General features: G+C 46.7%; 1 protein-coding gene across 1 annotated transcript; it reads left to right on the top strand.

Moving 5' to 3' along the window:
* Positions 1 to 287: 287 nt before the first annotated feature.
* On the top strand, positions 288 to 20,944 carry tp53bp1 (tumor protein p53 binding protein, 1). The gene is made up of 29 exons (XM_085358203.1): positions 288 to 541; positions 1,160 to 1,238; positions 1,324 to 1,408; positions 1,489 to 1,556; positions 1,654 to 1,758; positions 4,125 to 4,179; positions 4,265 to 4,434; positions 4,594 to 4,653; positions 5,452 to 5,578; positions 5,663 to 5,757; positions 5,840 to 6,027; positions 7,764 to 8,826; positions 8,998 to 9,114; positions 9,195 to 9,386; positions 9,462 to 9,528; positions 11,150 to 11,242; positions 12,144 to 12,402; positions 12,555 to 12,623; positions 12,713 to 12,865; positions 13,290 to 13,510; positions 13,805 to 13,975; positions 14,491 to 14,918; positions 15,097 to 15,288; positions 16,620 to 16,799; positions 17,586 to 17,774; positions 19,021 to 19,115; positions 19,328 to 19,524; positions 20,497 to 20,633; positions 20,725 to 20,944. The coding sequence occupies exons 1-29, from the start codon at positions 362 to 364 to the stop codon at positions 20,922 to 20,924; spliced, it is 5,235 nt and encodes a 1,744-aa protein (XP_085214329.1). The 5' UTR covers positions 288 to 361; the 3' UTR covers positions 20,925 to 20,944.
* The last annotated feature ends 39 nt before the right edge of the window (positions 20,945 to 20,983 follow it).

Here is a 20,983-nt window from a genome sequence, read left to right as displayed (position 1 = left end):
TCTAGCAATTTTACCGCGAGGAAGCGAAATATGGGCGTGTCCATGTTCGTCCTTCCAAAGAAAATGTAAAGAAGCTGCTAAATACACACGCGAACCAAAACGTAATGGCCTTGCTGGCTTACAGGTAAATGTACCCTGTGTCACTGGGGGCATGGTTAAGGTCCTCTCGGGCATACTTGCTGTTGCGTTGGAAGCGGCACCCTTTTGTTTTTGGGCGGAGCGTTAGTTGCTAGCCTTTTATTTAGCTAGCAGCGACTACCTCAGATAGCCGGTTGTAGGGACTCACATGGCGACACCTCTGTTGTTTCACAACGGCTCGGCTAGCTAACAGCAGCCCGTCTCCTGCCCTCGGCCTGACCCCATGGATCCCGGTGGAAGTGAACTGGACTCCAGCCTGCCTCAGCCAGACAACCCGTGTTTGATAGTGGAGGACTCCCAGCCGGACAGTGTCGCTTTAGAAGACGACCCCGAGAGCAGCTACCGAGCTCTGCTGGCCCGTCGCCTGTCCAGTCTACAGCCCACCGCTCGCAGCCCGGTACTGGTAAGGAGAAGATCTCATTCAGTAGCTCTCCTCTCTGTAATGCAGTTACTGATTACTTGAGCAGATAAAGAACAATAAGCACAGATTTATACTTGAGTAAAATGGTAAGACGAGTGGCTTTTTCACGGACGTTGCACTCAACTCGACCACAGACGGTCCAGTTCATTTCCTCAGCTATCCATCCGCCCATTAATCAGTCAGGCTCACTTTGAAAAACTGGGCAAAATGCAGGCTACACTTTGGACATACTGGCAGAGGCTGGTAATCTGTTACAAGCAAACTGACTCACACTCACATCTGAGCTGTCGAGAGGACTCTGCAGCTCAGATGTAAAGAGTAAACTCGTCACACAGAGGCCTGTGCTGGCTTTTTGTTCAGACCTGCTGGCAGGCGATCTCTCCTCCACGCTCTAAAGCACTAAACCTCCAGGGAAACACTGAAGCACAGTTCATGTGAGATACAACACTCAGGCATCTGTAACAGTAAACCACTGTTGGTTAGTAGTTGTTGTGCAGCTTTGAATTAGTTTAAACCCAAAACAAATGTTGCATGTTGAAAGTTGAAAATGTATAAAAAAGACAACTTCTGTCATTTACATTACAACCTTCTCTCTTCTAGGAATTAATATCTTCACCAATAGGAAGCAGGTGCTCTCAGACCGGCAGCCAATCAGAGAGCAACAGCCAGGCTGAGCCTGGTAAGTGTTTTCCAGTGTAGTGGGAGATAGTTAAGTGTTTCTTGTCCTGAATGAAGATAAAACAGCGCTTTTGCTTCTTTCTTAGACGGTCTTGCTGCAGCCAACCCCAGTTCAGTGTTCCAGGAGGACAGTCAAGTTTTAAATATCTGCGCTCCTCCAAACAACAAAAAGTGTGTTTGATTTGTCCACTTTTGCAGTTTGATTGTGGTCAGGGTCAGATGGCAATGAAAGGTTTCACTTTATTTTTCAGGTGTGTACCAGAGGACGCTGACATGGATTCCGGTGCTGATTCTACTACACACTGTATTCAGTCTGAAGGTACGCATTTTTCCAACACATTAAGTTCCAAAAGCATCTGCCGGTCTGTTTGATGTCGTGCTTGGAAGTAACTGCTACGGGTTGTGTTGTGTTTCAGGGGAAGCTTCTCAGTTTGGTTTTCTTGAGCTTTCTCAGACTCAGGATCTGTGTGGGGAAGCTGTGAACAGTCAGGAGGAAGACGGAGACAAATGCAACAAATTGGGTATAAGGACTTTTATCCACGTGTCTGTATTACACTGTCATTATCCACATTAATAAAGGATTGCATTCAGCTGCTTGTCGCTCTGCGTCGGGGCGGTGACGCTCTGGTTTACCTCGTATTCGTGGCGTGCCTCTGACAGGCAAAACATGGAGGCAGAGCTGCTGTGCTTTTCAAACAGCTGCAACTAACATCTGTCTGCTGGGCTGCTAATGCGACCAGCATAACTAAGGTTCATGACCGTGTTTGTGCTGTTGTTGTTTGTTTACTGTTTTTTGCACTTTTAATGAAATGATCTGACAAAATAATGATGGCTGTGTCTCCAAGGAGGAGTGAAATACTATTTTATTAGCACTTCATAGCACTCATTAGCAGGCATCTATTTCACTGTGATTCATACATGGACAGGTGATTTGCTAACAAAGCTGGCCACCTTATGTGCTAGCTTACAACTTTAGATCTCGCTGGGCCTTTGTTTAAATTTTGATGTCATGATTTTGGCTTCCAGTGGAAACAAGATAATGGGTCCTTTTTTCACTTTTTGTTACTAAATGCTTGTTTTTGTGTTGTGGTAAATCAAGCACAACCATTCGATTTGCACGTCTTTAACATAAATACACACATGATTTAGTTCAGCAGTATCTACGATGACACACAGTCGTTAGTCAACAAGACTTGTGTTGAAAAAGTTGTGAAAGATTTCACTGATTGCACCTGTAGAAAGATCATTAGTGGCCCAACTGGTCTGGTTTCAGTGACACGTCACTCTGCTGTTGATCAGCTGTTTGCTGTTTATTGCTCCCTCGGCCCCTGCTGTGCGTCTCCTTACCCCACCTGACACCATCGTGCATCCCACGGTGAAGACTTTGGGCCAGCAGGAGCTGATGGTTGCCCTTGCTAAAAGGGCTTTACAGTCAACAGCATCAAGTCCAGATGACTCTTACATTCATCACCATGGTCACCCCTTTTTTGATTTTGATTTTAAATAATCATAAATAGTGGAAATTGCAGTTATTGAACAAACACATTGTGATGGTTATTGGTCGAAGCAAACAGCCCTACTTCTGCTTTCAAATAAGCAACACAGCAGAGATCAAAATGCTTATGTTGAGTCTTGGACACAGGATTCACAAACATGGTGATTGATGTTGCCTTGTGTGCTGCCATCCTTTATATACAGTCTATGGTTGCAACAGAAATGCGTTCCTGATCTCTGGATGCAGAATGAGGGGTGCTGGGTATAATTACGTTTTTACTTGTTCCGATCAGAGCATTCCCAGTAGGGCTGCCACGATTTGTCGACTAGTCACGATTACGTCGACTATCAAAATCGTCGACGACTGATTTAATAGTCGACGCGTCGTTTGAAGCTTTGTAAGATCCCAAAAGACGCAGGAATAAGTAGCAGGATTTAAGAGTGTAATAACGGACTGAAACAGAAGATGGCAGCACTGCATGTACAAGGATGCCAGCTGCCGTTAAACCCCGAAGAAGAAGAAGAAGAAGAAGCAGCTGTGTCCCAGAATTCATAGCGCGGCCCAGCTCAGTTTCCAACAATGGCGGTAGCTAGTTAGTTTTAATATTACTCTTATTATTCTTTCTGGGTCACAAAATAAACGTTTAACATATTTTCAGGCGAGAATGTAGCTGTGTAAACCTCAAATATCGGCTCAGTTTATCAGGACACCACATATTTTCAAAAACGCTCCGATGTTTTCGGAGACGTCTGTTACCCACTAGCTCGATAGCTAGCCGGGGGCTAGGTCACTAGCGCGGTGAGAACACCGGACTCCCGGCAAATTGTTTTCAAACCCACCGCCGTCTTTCGCTACTCAGGTTAAATATATATGAGTCACTTAGATAAATTAAAAATGTTGTTGTTTGGCTTTTTTTTTTAATTTTTTTTTTAGTATTTTATTTGTTCCTGAGTAAATCTGTTTGTCTGAGATTAAAGTTATAGTTTTTACACAGCTGAATAAACGTCAAGCAGACAGCTGATTATCAGAAGTGTGAGATGCTGGAGAATATACTCCGTTGTCCTGTTATATTATAGATAGCAAGGAGTTTATTAAACTTCACCGAAACAATCTGCAAATTTCATTAAAATTGAATAAACTATCATCTTGTCTTTATTTTTAGTTAGCACCTTAAAAGCTTAAAGCTGTAAGCTAATGATAGTTATATAAGAGCAGATGCTGCTGGTGCAATAAGCTGTAGTTTTACGTCCAGTGGATGATGATCTGATTAGTCGACTAATCGCATAAATAATCGGTGACTAGTCGACTATCAAAATAATCGTTTGTGGCAGCCCTAATTCCCAGTGACTCCATGAAGTTAAACAAAATAATCAATGTTCTCTTCATTCCCAGCAGAGCAGAACATCAGTTCCAGGACTTCAGAAAGTCAGGACAGCAAAGCGTTGAGGTGCAGCTCCATGTGACCTTTCAAAGTCTGCATTCATTAGATGTGCGTGTTTTGGCTTTGCACTGAAATTTCTTTTCTTCTCCAGGTCTGAGGTGAGCTCCAGCAGCTCATCAGAGTCTTTGGGTCAGTCAGGCAGGCAGCTGAGTGTCCAGGTCCTGCTGCACTCGCAGAACCTGCAGGACTCTGCTGAGCAGGACCAGCAGGACTGTGAGATCCTGTCCTCACAGGACGATCTGTTCGATGCTGACAAGACAGGTACATTCATGTAGCACTCGAAGGATTACACATGTTGTCTTTTTAAGCCCATCACCTTCATATTGTCTAAGACCACACTGACAAACTGTCACATCAGAAATGTTGGCCTTAAGTGTGAGTTGTGGCGTTTTTTTTTTTTTTTTTTTTTTTTTTTGGAAGGTTGCCGTCTGGCAGTCAGCGCTATTTGGACAAACCTTTCAGGTCTCATTTCTGTAACAGGTGGGCTGTGGATAACTGAAAAACACATTTTGGCAGAGGTGTACTGTGTCAGCCTTGTAATTTAAATTATTTAAAAATGCAGGTCTTTTTTAGTTTAATATTTTTTAATCATTAACTATAAAAAAGGGTCTTAGTTCCTGTTGTATTTTGCTTATTTGTTCATTCTCATCTCACTCCACGCCTTCCACACCCAAACATGACTGTATGCTCTTTGACTGCCTCACACATAGTAACCCAGGGGTTGTTGGAGGGACGAGTGTTTGAAAGTTCCTCACTGTGAGGAAGAGACACAATAACTCAGTTATTTACCTAAATGATTTGCCCTGCTTACATTTTGCTGTTAAGTTGGTGACGAGCTAACCAACAGATGTTGAACGTAGCGTAAAAATGAGTTTACAGGGAAATCATCGTGGACAAGGTTTCACCTGACGTGGTTGTTTGTTTTTTGTTAAATCACAAATAATCACAAACGCATGGAACGTGTTGGCGCAGTGAGCATGCCCCTGAATGGCAAAGCCTCCTTTGCTCTAGTCGTCTTCAGCGATCTCTAAGCCCTTACAGCTACGCTGGTGTGCTCCTAACATAGGGTGAGGCTTAGTAGACAGGCCCATATAAACCCGTGTATGTGTTTAAATCAGAATAACTGTGAAAAAATAACTCGCTGTATGAGAAGTTGTTGAAAGTAGAGGTGTGCAGCCCAGTTTGTGCTTCCTTCACTGTGAGTAACAGTCCTGGTTTGTTTCTCTCGTACAAACAGAAAATGATCTGAAATTACTCTAACTGCTTCTTTACTTTCAGGTGCTGCAGTGGACAGTACAGTGTCTGAGCCGGAGCAGCAGGGTCACCCCACCTCCACACCCGCCCACACCCTACAGCTGCTGCATCTATCGGGACAGGGAACACTGGTGCAGGAGAGTCTGTCCCAGTAAGCGGCGTGCTGCTCTTGCATCATTCACACACAATAAATCCCTGAAAAATGAGCTGATGTCCTTTTTTCTCTCCCCTCTAGGAGCTCTGTTGATTATGTCGCCCCCACCCCAGACAACTTTAGCCATACCCCTTTAATAGTTCCCAGCTCACCAACCGAACTAGAGGATGAAAATGGTAGATCTGCTTTATTATCTCAGTTTGGGTTCAGACATGGAATCAGCTGGTGGATAAAGCTAACATCCCTTTGCGTTGTCAGGTGCTGATTCACAAATGGATACGTCACTGCCTCCGGATGACAGGGGAGCAGGAGAAAAGGACGAGCCAATGGAAACCGAGGCCGCCCCCAAGCCACAACCATCTGCATCTACTCCCATATCCCAAAGTTCCCCTGGTTTTGCTTTAGAACGAACTCTCTCTGTACCGTCCCAGCCCGAGTTCTCTCATGTATGTCCTTCACTCTTTACTTTCAGCAGCCTATTTAAAATGTTCCCAGTAGAAAATATGGATTATATATGTGATGTATTAAGTTGTCAGAGGATAGAGTGCTAGGCCCAGTGACAAAGACCGTTTGACCTGTCTAATCAATAAAAAATGCAAAGATCAGCAGATGATGTTGTGGTCGGCTGTAGGTCAGCTGACCAGCTGGTTGAAGAGTTCATTGATTTCAGCACCAACTTTGTTTGTGCCCTTATAAAGAAAACCATGTTGACTGTAGTTGTTCCTCTGAGGAGGAGAACCGTTACTTTCAGTGTAGGACTGCTGCTGGTTGTTAACACCGGGTCTTTGTGCCGCTCCTCCTTTCACTCTCAGAAATGAAGGGAGACGTGGTAAACAGCTTTCGTCTGATTGGCTGCCCCTCGTAAAGAGAGTTTGAGCAGCAGGTAGAGTTTGCTTCTGTGTCAGATGAGCAGTATGTCCTCTGTCACATCCTGCAACGTCCAGTTTAAAGGCTGAATCTCTGGTTTATAACTGTGCAAAAGTCTTGAGTCATCTGGGTTTTGTATATCTTGTTCTTTCAAGCAGACAGCTTCTTGTAGCTTTGGACAGTTTTCCAGACGTTCTAAAGGTCCAAAGGTTTCTTTGGACATTTGCTGTTTGTTTGTTTTTTTTTGGTTTTGTTTTTGTTTTTCCTTCCCTTCACTCATTTTAGTTCATAACATTAACCTATGATTAATTCAAGCATAAAAGGCTCCTAACTTAACGGGTGAGCCAGTGTTGTCTAATGTATCTTTTGCCACTTGGTTATTAGAAGTCTGTCACAGAAACACATAATGTGTTCCCATCATTTTCTTTTGTTGAGCCTATGAAGAATACCAATGATAACAGTCTGTTTCAAGTTTCATGTCCCAGCGTGATGTGCACCAAAAATAATCTGAGGAAACTGGACAAAAGAGACAGCAGGTCTGAGACTATCGGCAGCAGATGAACATCTGAAAGTCATGTTTTAAGATACCTGATGCAGGACCTAAGAGACACGTGTGACTCTGTATTAGATCCACCGGCTGATCAGTGAAGCCTCGTCAGGAACGGTCTCAGTGGAAGGCTGAGATAAGCCAAGTTACACAAAGGCTGGGCTGAAAATCAGGAAAGTGACGAATGCACAATTTCTGGTTCAAATGAATGTAAATGTGTAGCGAGGGTGTGCAGTGACCCTACAGCCACCTGTAGAACAGGGTGGAGGCTCTGACGTGGTTTGAGGCTGCGTTTCAGGGATTTTGCCAAACCAGGTGGAATTATGAACATGGAAAGCATCTGACTGACAGTGGCTTCAGGTTTTTCAGTGTAGCCAGGCACACTGCCAGTCCACAGTTCACCACAGTGTGGGATCACTTTGACAGAAAGCAGAACAAACCCTGGAGAAGTAGTGCTGAAGACTGCTTAGAAAAAGCAGGAATGCCTAAGAGAGCTGAGGCTGTGTTGGTAAAATAAAGCAAAAGCTCTTCTTCCCTCATATGTGCTACGTTTGCACGCGTGTCGATAAATGTCTTCCCAGTTTTACTGGTAAAATATAAAAAAATAAAGGGTGACTCAAAAGTTTTGCACAGTAATGCAGACTAACTTTGAAACTTTGGTGAATGCGTTGGTGCATGCGTAGAAAATGAATAGTTAAATAGACTTAATGCAGTGTGTGAATAAACGTGTCGTTTAGCTGCAGCTCTGATGATTTTCTGTGTTTCTAGGACGTATTTGTTCCGACGCAGAGCCAGGATGCACAAACGCATGAAAAGTCAGCGTCGTTGCCTTGTGAGACAGAGTCTCAGCATCTTGAGTCGGCTCCCTTCACCTTGCCTTTGCAGCTCTCTGTGAACACAGAGAGCTGCAGCTGTCATCAGCTCACCTCTGAGGAGGACAGCCAAGCCACTCAGATAGAGGAACTGGAGGAGCCGCTTGCCGTCGACACCAGCGACTCTGTGATTTCGTGTCACGATCAGAGAGAGGAGAGTAAAGCCGTCCCGTTGGAGTCACAAGCCGCCGCCGGCTCCAAAGTGTTGTCCTCTGCTGAATCACCGAAGCGCCACGTTGAATGTGCTGAGACTGAAGCGACCGATCTGGCCCAGAAATCAGCAGTTTCTCTGAATGTACAAAATGTGAATGTAAACGATGTGAAGGCTGACAGCAAAGATGCTGGCTGTGCTGACATGGTGTCTTGCTCGCAGCCAAAGTTTGATTCTGTTGATCTGACAGGTAAAAGCTGTGTGCAGGAGACTCCCTCAGACGCTACGCCCTGCAGCCTGCCTTCACAGTCTATGATTTCTCAAACATCTGCTGTGGATGCAGATGTGTCAGGAGGAACTGTAAAAAGTCCCTTTGTGGAATCGTCGTCGCCGCAGCCTGAGGTGGGGTGCAACAGCCAGACAGACAAAAACTCAATGCACGAACGAGGTGAAGAGGAGGATCAGGAGGTGGCGATGGAGGTGGAGAACGCCGAGGGTACCTCGGGAATGGGTCTGGTTCTCTCCCAGAGCCAGCTGTTGTCTCCTGAACCCATGGACGAGGAGATTGAGGACAAGGCAGAGGACAGCATCCTCTGTGTAACAGACAGTGAGAAAGAGGTGGCGTCACAATCAAAGACTCACAGTTCTCAACCAATCACAGGCCAAGTGTCAGTCTCTACCAATGGCCATGAATCCCAGACTCAGGAGAAAGAGGCGCACTCAGCTCCCGATAGGCTGTCCCAGACGGAGAGGGTGGGCTGTGAACCAGAGGCCCTCAAAGAAAAGAGCTTGAGCGACAGCTCGGGAGGTGAGCGTTCTGAAGATGTGTTTTCTGCAGAGTAAGCAGAGAGTCATGTCCAAAGAGTAAAAACCCAAAACCCAGTAGTGTCTGTTAGAAAGAACTGAAAGGCCTCTTATAAAGGTTGAATTACTTTATCTTTGTCTTTAACCTGATTCTACTCGTGTGTTTCTGCTACAGACATTTCATTCCACTTCACCCTTCCTAAAGAAGGAGACTTGATTGGACCTGTTGTCGGCGCCACGCCACCGCTGATCAACCAGCTGAAGCAGACGCTGAGACACAGCACTCCCATCGGTGAGTGGCACCACACCGGTTCACCAAAAGCCAAAGAACATAACACGGTCCTAGTAATATTATTTTTTTCCCTCCTCCAGAGATCAGCTCTTTTTCTGAAAAGTCTGATGCAGTGGGTGATGTCTCTGCAGACATGGTGATGGCCAGCAGCGATATCGTTTTGGGTGGAAGTGGCGGTGACGCAGCTGACAAAGGTGACGGGAAGCTGAGCTTGAGGATGAAGCTGGTGACGCCCGTTGAGGAGGGCAGCTCGGAGCGTTTCAGCCTGCAGAGTAAGAACTCCTTCCACGCTGTTTGTGAAAAAGTGTCTCGCTGCCGCACGCTCAGCGATGCATTTCTTTCCCCAGAGCCGACGCCACCAGAAGAGGATGGATCTGTCACCAAGGTTACGACCATTTCCCAGGCTGTAACCAGGTAAGCTGGCGCTCTCTCAGCACGTTAATTAAATTCTTTCATTTGTCGTCTTCTTCTCATTTCAGTCTAATCCACTTGTGCATGCTGTCTCTGTGTCATCTCCCAGTGTAGTTTGAGGTTTTGAGGTGCTCACGTCGTATCGATTGAACTCTAAATAACATTTTTAACTTAGTACTTTGTTAAAAGTATGCACCAAAACTTTATGTTGGATTCAAATTGTTAAATGTTGCCATTGTTGTACTTAAATTTGGAAACCGTGCCTTAAACTGCATGGTTGGATATTCTTCTGCTCCTCCCCGACACATCTGTGATGCTGTGGGAGGTAATTAGCTGTTTAACTGCAGGCACATTCCACGTGACATTCTGGTTTCCTTATCTTCTGAGGGATGTCCACCCCCGGTCATTTAGGGGCTCGCCTATGCTTGCATATGGTGAACCATTAGAGTTAAGCCGTATACGGGTGTGGGGAGATGACCTTTAGATAACCAGGAAATGTGGTTATCAGAATCAGAATCAGAAACTTTATTGTCATTGTCATGAGAACAACGAAATTAAGAATGGTCCCCGATCATTGCATCATCCCTAGCAATATCAAAATATAAATAAAACAATAAAATTCAATAAATAAAATAGATAGAATACTTAAAATACTAATAAGATATAACAGTAAAACATTCACATACATTCCCACACACATGCTTCAGACCGTGCATAGATTAACACAAGAGTGGCGTGATGGACATTTTTTTGTAGTATTCAGATGTGTTATTGCAGTTGGATAACAACTGTGTTTGAGTCTATTAGTCCTTGCTCTGATTGCCCTGTACCGTCTGCCTGAGGGCAACAGTTCGAACAGGGAGTGGCCAGGATGTGAGGTGTCTTTTATGATGTTTTGGGCCTTTTTAAAACAGTGGGCGTTGTGTAGAACTTCCAGTGTGGGGAGAGGGCAGCCAGTGATCTTTTGGGCGGTGTTAATGATCCCTTGGAGTGCTTTCCTCTGAGCCCCTGTGCAGCTAGTGTACCAGATGCATATGCAGTAAGTTAGAACACTCTCAATGGTGGCTCTGTAGAAGGACACCAGCAGTCTCTGTGTGATGTTATTCCTCCTGAGAATTCTCAGGAAGTACAGTCTCTGTTGGGCCTTTTTCAGCAGCTCGGAGGTGTTCACACTCCAGGAAAGGTTCTCCTCTATATTGACTCCCAGGAAGCGGAAGCTTGCCACCCTTTCTACACAGTCCCCATTTATGAATAGTGGTTGGATCTCTGCCTTTTTCCTTCTGAAGTCTATTATGAGTTCTTTGGTTTTTGAAGTGTTGAGGAGGAGGTTATTGGCCTTACACCATGACGTCAGCTGCTCCACCTCGTCTCTTACAGTTGTAAGCATATATTGTGTGGCAGGAAGAGACACACACACACACACACACACACAGTGTTTCAACCTTTTGTGACCGGTGAGGAGCGTGCAGGTAGTGCACACTACCGTATGCAGGTAGTGTGCAGTGCAGTGACTGGATATCAAGCATGTTGGTTTGCTTACTATGTTAAAGAAATCGTTTTCTTTGAGCTACGGCGCGTGAGGATAAAACTTGAAAGGCTTGTTGTTCCATTGTTGACGTTCCAGCAGCCCGTCTGTGTTCACTCGGGTCAGGCAGGTGCACCGACAGCAGGAGGTGGAGGAGGACAGCCAGCCTGGAGGAAACACTACACTGGTCAGGTAAGCTCACATCATAGTCTCACAGAGGCAGATAAATGCATAAAGATTGACACTGTTTAAGCCTTTCACTGTGCTTGTCAATAAGGAATGCCATTACAGGTTCATATGTCTGGATAAATGTTGTGACTTTGCACTGCAGGCATGAAGGTCCGCAGGGAAAAGCCTGCCACACGCTCACAGCAGTGTTGTCCCACTTTTGTTAGCATTTTGAGCCTGTGATTTGCCCAGTGTTAATGTTAGCACATGCACATGACAGCATTCACCACACTGGCTGTCCTGTGTCATCCTGACACTATCTGTTCCCACTTTATAAATCATCTAGTCCTTCACATGTCTGTCTGACCCTGGGATTTGTCCCCTGATGTAGTGTGTGTTAGAACAGAAATAGGCTTCGTGCTGTGAGCCTGCGTGTGCATGTGACAGTGAGACCTACTTTGTTTCCAGAGGAGATTGGGTGGTTATTTTTTCTACTTGGTGCGTATTCTCTCAGGACATGGAGAGTGGTAAGGTGTGACAAAGTTGGGTCATTCTGCTGAATGTTCTCTGCAAACGTAGTGGAACAGCCACACTGCTGTGATCCTTTGTGGAAACATTAGGGCTGCTCTGACTCGTTATCAGTCGACTGATTAAGAAAAGACACGCGTCCATGCCATGTGTTTACCTTTGGAAAGTAAAGGTAACGATTTGGTGTGTGACACTGCTTTTGGAGCCTTTGGTACAAACAGGTTTTCAGCAAATCTGTGAAAAGCAGTGAACAGAAGTATTTTGTGGTTGCTGGACTAACTAACCACTAGAAAAGCTAAACATGAATGTTTAAAAGCAGAAAGGTTCTCGTTGGGATTGCTGACCTGTAATTTGATCACTGGTAAGATGCTCCATAGTTATGTACCGTCTTTTCCAGGGGGGAACTGTTCGCCTCACCACAGAGGAGCTCTCAGGCGTCCGTATCGAAATGCAACAGTCTGCCGAACAGCCAGGATGTATCGACCGCGCCGCAGCAGGACCTGCGGGATGCGCTCGCCCCTGCTGAGCCGCCTGAGGACAGCAGAGGACTGCCTGATGCTCAAGAGCCGACCTCCCCGAGCAGCACAACAGTCAGGCAGAAGGTGGTTTCCCAGCCGGCCTCTGAGAACACCATCACCTCCACACCGCCCAGCAAGGTATGCAACTCAGGATCAGTGATGCAGAGTTGAATAAAAATGTGGTCTCCATCATCGAATTTCCCAGAGGAACCCACCCGAGGGATTAATAAAGTTCTATCTAATCTATTTGATGTTATTGTGATATTAATCAGTCTGTCCTGTGTGCTCAGACATGCCAGCGGACAGTCTCCCAGCAGACCGGCTTCGATGCAACGGGGTTTCGCTCCCCAGCTGGCCGGGTACGCACACTGAGCCTCTTTGGACGAAGAGATCAACCACGCGTTTCTATCGTTCATTTGTCATTCTTCAATTTCTTTTGTATTGAAAGGGTGAACCCGAGTCCCCGTCCTTTAGAAGAACCGCCGTTCCCTCTCACCGCAGACACGTGCGCACCATCCAGGAAGTGCGGACCACCATCACTCGGATCATTACCGATGTGTATTATGAGGACGGCAAAGAGGTGGATCGCAAAGTCACCGAGGTAACTGTCTCTGGGTCTGATTCCTGGAGCCTGTGTTTTTGTATTTGCTGTCTGTCAGAACATGTCAGGGCTGTAAGTTCATGCAATCCTCCTCTGCACAGTTCAGAGAGCAGCACTGCTGTGCAATTCACAGTTATGTGATTTTATCGAGAAACATCACCGTGATTAAAATCTGCATCATTTGTCCAAACACAGTGTTCGTTTAATTTCTGCTGAATATTCATTTCTTAAAAAATCACATGGGTCTGAGTGTGCATGAGCACGAGCTGCAGCCTCCAGAACGAGAAGGAAAGCATTGACTGCCATGCAATCCTGTGCAGACATCCGTGGTTCTTTCACTATCAGGCCTCTTTGTTTTTAAAGGAAAATGTATTTATGGATTTTGGCTGTTTAACGTGTTCGTGTCACTGCCCGACGTGTCCAGGAGAGCGAGGAGCCCGTGGTGGACTGTCAGGTCTTGGACAGCGACATCTCTCCGTGCCGCACAGGCAGCAGTTCTGTGACCTCTGGTGATCTGGGGGACATCAGCTCGCTTTCGTCCAAAGCGTCCAGCCTGCAGCACAGCTCCGGGGGAACCAGCAGCAGTATGGGCCTCACCAGACCAGACTTCATCATTCCAGCAAGCAGAGGGTTCAAATCCACGAGGTAACTCCTCATCCTCCACCGTCCCAAAGTTCTTACCGTTTCTCCTCAACCTTCCTGCTCTTTCTCTCTGCACTAGTTGCATGCTGTGTCACTTCTTCACCTGCTGTGACTCTAACACCCTGATTTCTCAGTGATTCACTGATCCCTGCCTGCGACAGGTCCGTGTTGTCACAGGTGTAGATCTGGGGTCGCTGCACAGCTCTCACTTGACAGTGAAGTGACTTTTCAAAGTGTCCCCAGATCGGTGCCTGTGCAACCTGACCGGCTCCATTCGTCCCCTCTGTGTGTCTGCAGTCCAAGGAGGGGAGGTGGGCATCAACAGAGGGGTCACAGGGGTCACAGGGCAGGGTCAGTGGTCACACTGAACAGAGGCTACAGCACGCTGGGGTCCCGGGCCTTCGTCCCGCTGACCCCCAGAGGAAGGGCTAGAAGGGGCCGACCCCCGTCCCGCTCCTCCCTGTCCAGGTGAGTCCTCTCTGAGGCTCGCTCTGCACTTACAGAAACCATGGACAGGAAACACTCTGAGCCCTCGCCAGCTGCACGACCTTAATAACACTTTTTCCTTTTCTTACTCATTTTCTTCTCACTCAAACCTTATTCAGGTCCACGGCTTGCATCGCCGTGAACCTGCCTCGTGCAGATTTACCCTGCGTAGTTAATCTGGGGCTAGATGGGGTGCTGCGTGTTATCACATTTGCAGAGTTTGTAGCTGATGCTCTTGAAGTGTTCCCATGCCACACAGACAGCAGCAGATTAGACTGTAAGCTTTAGTTGAGGTACGGGACAGAAAGCTAGTTTGTCTGCTAACCTCCAGCTGGATAAAAGCTGCTTTAAAGATACTCGTGGTTTGTTTCAACAAATAAGGATTATTTTGACATAGCAGGTCCAAAACAGCACTGTGCGTACTGTTAAAGCTAAAGGATATTCACTGATTCCATTAAAATGAATCTGTGGAATGTCTTCCATCTCTGCTTGGATAGGGACAACACAGGCCTTTTATACGAGACTGTTCTCTCTCAAAGGGGAGGAGGCGGTGGCTCGCTGCAGAGACTGACGGCTCAGGGCCAGCCACAGTCGTCCTCAGAAGATGAGCCGTACAGCCGCGTGCTCCCCGTCAGCCCCACGGACCCCGAGCTGCCCAGCCACTCGGACTCCCTCAGGTCTTCGCCAGAGGCGGCGAGCTCAGCCGGGAGCAGCTTCATCGGCCTGCGAGTGGTGGCTAAGTGGTCATCCAATGGTTACTTCTACTCTGGTCGCATCATCAAAGACGCCGGCGAGGGGAGATTCCGCTTGCGGTTTGACGATGGCTACGAGTGTGAGGTTGCCGGGAAGGATATCCTGCTGTGTGATCCCATCCCGCTGGAGACGGAGGTCACTGCTCTGCTGGAAGACGAGTACTTCAGTATAGGTGAGGAAGTGACCGCGCGTAGTTTATTAAGATCGCTGTGGTGATTTTGGTTTTTGTCCTTTTCTTCGACCTGGTTTAGACTGAGGAGATTTAACAGTGACATCAGCTCTGACTGTTTCTGTGGTTGTTGCATGAAAGACTAAAACATGCAGGACCGATGGTTCTTGTGTTTGTGCAGGTGTCGTTAAGGGCCATAAAACAGAGGGCCAGGAGCTGTTTTACAGCGTGGAGAAGGAGGGTCGGAGGCAGTGGTACAACAGGACATCGGTCATCCTGTCGCTGGAGCAGGGAAACAAGCTGAGGGAGCAGCACAGCCTCGGGCCCTACGAGCCCACCACTCCCCTGGCCAAGGCCTCCGACATCAGTCTGGGTGAGGCAGCTGCAGAGCTGAGGATGGACCCACACGGCTGTGGTACCGCCTCTGCCCGTGACTGTGCTTAATTGTTTTAAACCTCGACAAGACGGATTTTATTTTCACCTACAGTCCGCCTTAAACAGGTCAAACTCTTTGAAACAGACCAATAGAAAGTTCAGCCTGAGTTTAACCAGGTTCCTTCTGATCCTCTTCTCGACTGATGCGTCTGTTCCTCTGATCGCAGCTCTCACTGTTTTTAGAGCTTTTCAAAGCCAATCATTCTTATCCATGATGAAGACAGAAGGAACCAATAACATGCATGTTATAGTGTGTTTGTTACAGTACACAGTATGGTGTGGAGCCAGTGTTAGCATCTTCTTCTGTCTTCTGGCCCTCTGTGATGACAGTCGGGTCAGCACAGGGTCATTATAAAAGGACGAGGTCCCGTTCTTAGTTTTTTACTCAGATATGCAGCCTTAGAGGTTCCTCACTTATTTTAATGCTTAGAGGCAGTAACTACAGGAAGTCTGTGTGTTTGGCCCAGCAGGCAAATGCAGTAGTATGTAAACGGCAGGCTCAGAGAGCTGGGAAGAAGTCCTGCATACATGTAGCACTCTGTCTAAAGAATACACTAGGAAGAGCTTGGTTTGCTTCAGGGGGCTGTGAGCCTGTTTGGAGTGTTCACGCATCATCCTGAACTCAGCTTAAAGGCACCTTTGAGAGCCCTGGTTTAATGTAATGGTAGAACGTACAGAACGCCATCAGGAGTGCTCCATGGCGCCTTTCATTCGTGCCCGCTGATACAGCTGCACTGAAAAATGAGACCAGAGCAGCGTTTCCTCGGCACACTGAACCTTCCTAACAGTGATCGTTTTCTTCAGCAGCTGTATTTAATAAAACCCACAGCAACAAACAAAGCCACCATCCTCTGATCAGACACGTGTGTTTGCTCTTTGCTCCGCCCTCTGTCATTTAAGGCTTGGGTTCACCATTCAAAACATGACGATTAAGATTATGCTGCCTGTGTAAGTTATGATGAGATCAGGGTTAATTGTTCAGGAGACAGATGACGTACAAAGATTTGCTCTGGAAGCAGGCGTGGCCGTCTAATACAGAAGCTCTGTTCCTGCGCCAGACTCCTCCTGTGTTATTGCTCCCGAGAGTAAAGACTACCTGTGTCATCCTACAGCTCATATTAGTGTCCAAAGCATCATCAGCAGACAGCCGTCGTCCAGCTCTTCAGATACACTGAGACCTATAGTGAGACCAGTGTTTAAACCTAATATATGCTACTGTGTCAAGCTGAGTGTTCCCTTCAGTTTGCTGATATTTATTATTGTCCTCAGATAACTTGGTTGAGGGGAAGAGGAGACGCAGAGGAACCCCTGGAGGTCAGAACACTCCCAACCGCAGCTCCTCCAACAGCCCTCGCTCCCCGGGAACCTCCAGCAAGAGGAAGCTGATGGCCTCAGAGGACAACCAGGGGCCGGCCAAGAGAGGGCGCAGGGGGGCGGGGGCCAGAGCTGGTACGAAGACCGACTCGCCGTGACCATGGCTGTGTGTGTGTGTGTGTGTGTGTGTGTGTGTGTGTGTGTGTGTGTGTGTGTGTGTGGTTTGTTGGGGTTAATGTCATATATTTATGGTATTGCAGTTAACGTTGAATTTTAAAGTTGTGATTTTAAACGCGATGCAAACTGGTTTTAATGGACTGTTGATGATTAGCAGCTGATTTTTAACAGTTTTAAGATGACTTTTAATGATTGTGTGTAATAAACTGTTTTATTCATCCTGATGCAGACTTGATTCAGGTTGTTGTTCATGTGAAATCAGTAATATGCCATTTTTGTACTGAGCATAATGAAGACCTGTGTCTGCGGCCTGTGTGCGTCCTCTGCTGCTGAGACTGACTCGGTAATGAATAACTCACCCGCAGTTTTAGCGTGGTGTTCTTCACGGGTGGAGGGGAAGGGAAGTGGATTTCACGGGTGCATTATGTGAGCACAGCTGTTCTGTTTGACGTTGGGAAGGCGAGTTCAGCCACATCACAGAAACAGTTTCTCTGAGCTCTGTGCGCCCACCGTGGGTGTGTTATTTCCCGTGCTGTGAGGAATGATGCTGCTGTTACACTCCTGCTTTATTCTCTGGGCAGGAACTCTTCCCCACGTCACAACAATACATCAGAAACTATCTCCATGGTTAAAATAAGTGAGAAACTGCTTTATTGTGGCTTTGGGTGAACTCGTCCTTTAAAGAAAGTGCAGCACTGTTCCCCGTCTTTAACCTCTAAGTCCTGCGTGTGTTTGCGTCCTCAGCTCAGCGGGTCGGTGTGTGCAATACCTCGGGCAGTGGCACCGATGTCCCGGGTCAGTCTGGGGACGTGGAAGACTCTCACGGTCCGCTGCCCCAGAACACATCCCTCTTTATGGGCTTCGCTTTCATGCTGACCGCGTCGTCTGAGACCGACCGCCTGACCAATAAGCTCACGAGCGAGGATGAGGAGGGTGAGACAGATTCTGCTTCGGTACCTCCAGATTTGATTTTGACAAAGCCCAGAGTTGAGCCTTCAGTTATGTCACATAAACACTAATGTTGCATAAAGATTTGTCTGGAAGCCCAAACGTAGCTGTCGACAGGGTTTTCTGTTGGCGGCAGCAGTGTTGCTCACTGATGAAGCAGTGATATCATCACATACATGTGCCTGGACAGATGAACATGAACACTCACTCTTACTGCTTTTCCCCAGTGATCGTGCATTTAATAACACTGTGTTTCCACATTTTTGAGAAGCATTTGGTGCATAAACTTGCTTATCGGGCTCGTTCCCACTGTGGGAGAATCACAGTTTAAACTACAGCGAGTAAAACTTCTTCCAGTAGCACCACTGGGTCCAGTTTAGCCCATCATTTTGTGGTGCTGATTTCTGGGCCATAATTACCTCTTTCCCACTATGTGGTGCTGGTGCCCCTCACGCCCCAACTGGTCATGGTGCTGGCGGAGGGTTCTTCCTTCCCACTGTCGCCAAGTGTCTGATAGTTTGGGTTTTCTCTCTAGTTTTGTGGGGTCTTTATCTTACAATATAAAGAAAATTGAGGCGACTGTTGTCATTGTTTGGTGCAATATAAATACTGTCGAACTGAACAGGACTCCACATTATCAGAAAAAGTGTGATGACCTGCACAAACGGTTTTCTCCACGGTTTGCAGAAATGTTCACGGTAGCTAACACACCAAACACTCAAAGTAATGTTTTTGTGTATTTCCAAAAAGTATTGGAACATCAAAACAACCACGAATGAGCTACAATGAACTAACAATGACAAAATGCATATAATGTGCAGCCAGGTGCATCTCGGGATATTAAAGGGGGCTGATTGTGGTTTACATGGTTCACAGCTGAAAGTAATCCTCGTCCTATGCTGACCTCGGTGCAGCTCCTCAGTTCATCCTCTGTCTGAAACCGTCTGTTTCAGCTGCAGCTCCAGGCAGCTTTCTTCTGCTTAGCTGCCTCACAGACAGATGAGGGGAACATAATTATCCGCTCTGAGAAAAACACTCTGAAAGTGGGTGTTCAGAGCATCCCGAGCGTTTTGCACAGACTTATTTCATTATGTGAAACTGGCTTTGTTTAATATGAACATTCACCACTGGAAACATGAGAGTATGTGCGGCTGGCTAACTACACACTGGACTCAGCCCTAATTACAATTGTTGACGCTCTTCCTGCCTCCTTTCATGCTTTTCTCTTCAGATTATGTGCAGACGGGTCCGTATAACAAGTCATACACAGAAACCCAGCTGCAGGCGGGCGGAGGCTTCATCCTACCAAACTTCAATGAAGAACAGGTAAGTAATGAAAACACTAGCATGTGCCTGTGATCACACAGATATGTTTATGTTACACATATCTGTGCCATAAATCTGTCCAGCTCCAGGCTGTATTCACCAAAGCAATATCAGTGGCTGGTCATATGCACGTGGTCTTCTCCGTGGTTACAAACATCACCTAAAGTCTGAAGCAGTGCAGTAAATGAGTGTGTGTTTGATTCCCTTTTCAGTGTAAGGCAGCTTACCAGAGCCTGCTCATCGCGGACCAGCACTGCCGTACCAGGAAGTACCTGCTGTGTTTAGCCAGCGGCGTGCCGTGTGTGTCGCACATATGGGTGAGAGACTGCTGCAAAGAAAACAAACTGCTCAACTACAGGAACTACCTGCTGCCTGCCGGCGTGGGGCTGGACGATGCCATAGTGGAGTGGTGAGAGGCTGCTTTCTGTTTGGGATTTATTTATCGGTACGGTGCAAAAATAAAAGGTTCCATATGAAATGTAGCACATCTGCTGCACATCACATCAAAAGATTTGTTTTTATTGGGGGAACATGAAAGTCAACAAACAACCAAATGGTAACTGGACTGGTACTTATACAGCGCTTTTTCTACTCTTCTGAGCACTTTACACAACTTGTGCATTCACCCATTCACACACATTTTCTAAGTGCTTTCTAACATTCACACATGCATCAGAGAGCAATTTGGGGTTAGTATCGTGCCCAAGGATATTTGGCATTCAGACTAGGGGAAGCCAGGAATCGAACCACCAACCTTCTGATCAGTAGATGACCTGCTCTCCCGCCTGAGCTACAGCCACCCCGAACAACACGTGTGGGCACCAAATGCTGTAAGTTTACTGATGAAGCCAGCAGTGCAGTTTGGATTCAGACTTGGTCCAAATTAACACCAGTGTAGAAGTCAAACGACCATCTTCTTTTGAAAAATCTTTATTGGAATTGACACTCAAAGGCAAAATCAAGCTCCACCCACCTCGTCATTTGACCTGTTTGTATAATAAATGAAACGGATCACATGGCTGATCTCTGCTCTTCTAATAAACGTCTTTCCTTGTGAGCAGTAAAGTGGCAGATTTCAGCACATTAGGGGGTAAAAGTCTCGTCTGCTACAATGTAACAGCTGGATGTTACTTCAGAATGGAAACCAGTGTGAAAACGTGCTGATAAAATTCTGGTTTCTCCTACTGTTCCTCGTCCTCACGAGGTCAGAGGTGTAAGAATCCCAGCTGATTCAGTGATGTCAGTCTTAAGTGATGTCATCTGCTGTGACATTGTTTTATGATGGTACTTTGGTTTATTCCACATGGAAATATCTTAAAGTGTTCTTGTTTATAAGTCACAGAGCCTTTGTTCTTTCTGATCTTTTCTGTTTGTCTCTCAGGCATCCTCGCTGCAGCCCCTTCAAAGGCCTGCGGGCTCTTCTGGTGTTTGAGAAGCCGGTGGAACTCTGGGCCCAGCTGATGACCATGGGTGGAGGCTCCTCCGTCCGGCAGTTCCAAGCAGACAAAGACGACTCTGGTACAGGATCCACACAGTGATGTCCAAACAATGCACCCTGTCTCGCTGCTGTGCTGAAACTAATGCGTTCACTTTCCCGCTCCATCCTTAGACATTCCTGCTGGCAAGTATGACCTCGTGGTGACAGACCATGCCTGTCCGCCGCTGCTCGAGAAAAGCGCAACATCACAGGAAATCCCGCTGGTGTCTCCGGAGTGGCTCATCCAGAGTCTCATCTGCGGGGAGCGCCTGGCTTTCGATTGCAAGCCTCAGTTTTGCCACGACTATTCCTCGTCCTCGTCGTCCTCATAATCTGACCCCACGTGCAAAATGCCTTTGACCAAGCTAAATGTTGAGCGTTAGTTCTGTTG

Source organism: Diplotaxodon limnothrissa, linkage group LG1, assembly GCF_057381915.1.
Source record: "Diplotaxodon limnothrissa isolate DT_005_m linkage group LG1, D_limnothrissa_male_GT1.1, whole genome shotgun sequence".
Classification (NCBI taxonomy): Eukaryota; Metazoa; Chordata; class Actinopteri; order Cichliformes; family Cichlidae; genus Diplotaxodon; species Diplotaxodon limnothrissa.
Note: the sequence above shows the minus strand (reverse complement) of the source record. Positions and strands in the feature narration are given on the sequence as shown.

Excerpts from the sequence above, each read along its gene's own strand:
- tp53bp1 (XM_085358203.1), top strand. The coding sequence starts at position 362 with ATGGATCCCGGTGGAAGTGAACTGGACTCCAGCCTGCCTCAGCCAGAC. Across the intron at positions 9,115-9,194 it reads GAGACACAGCACTCCCATCG|AGATCAGCTCTTTTTCTGAA; the intron begins GTGAGTGGCACC and ends TCCCTCCTCCAG. Across the intron at positions 16,800-17,585 it reads GGGGGCGGGGGCCAGAGCTG|CTCAGCGGGTCGGTGTGTGC; the intron begins GTACGAAGACCG and ends TTGCGTCCTCAG.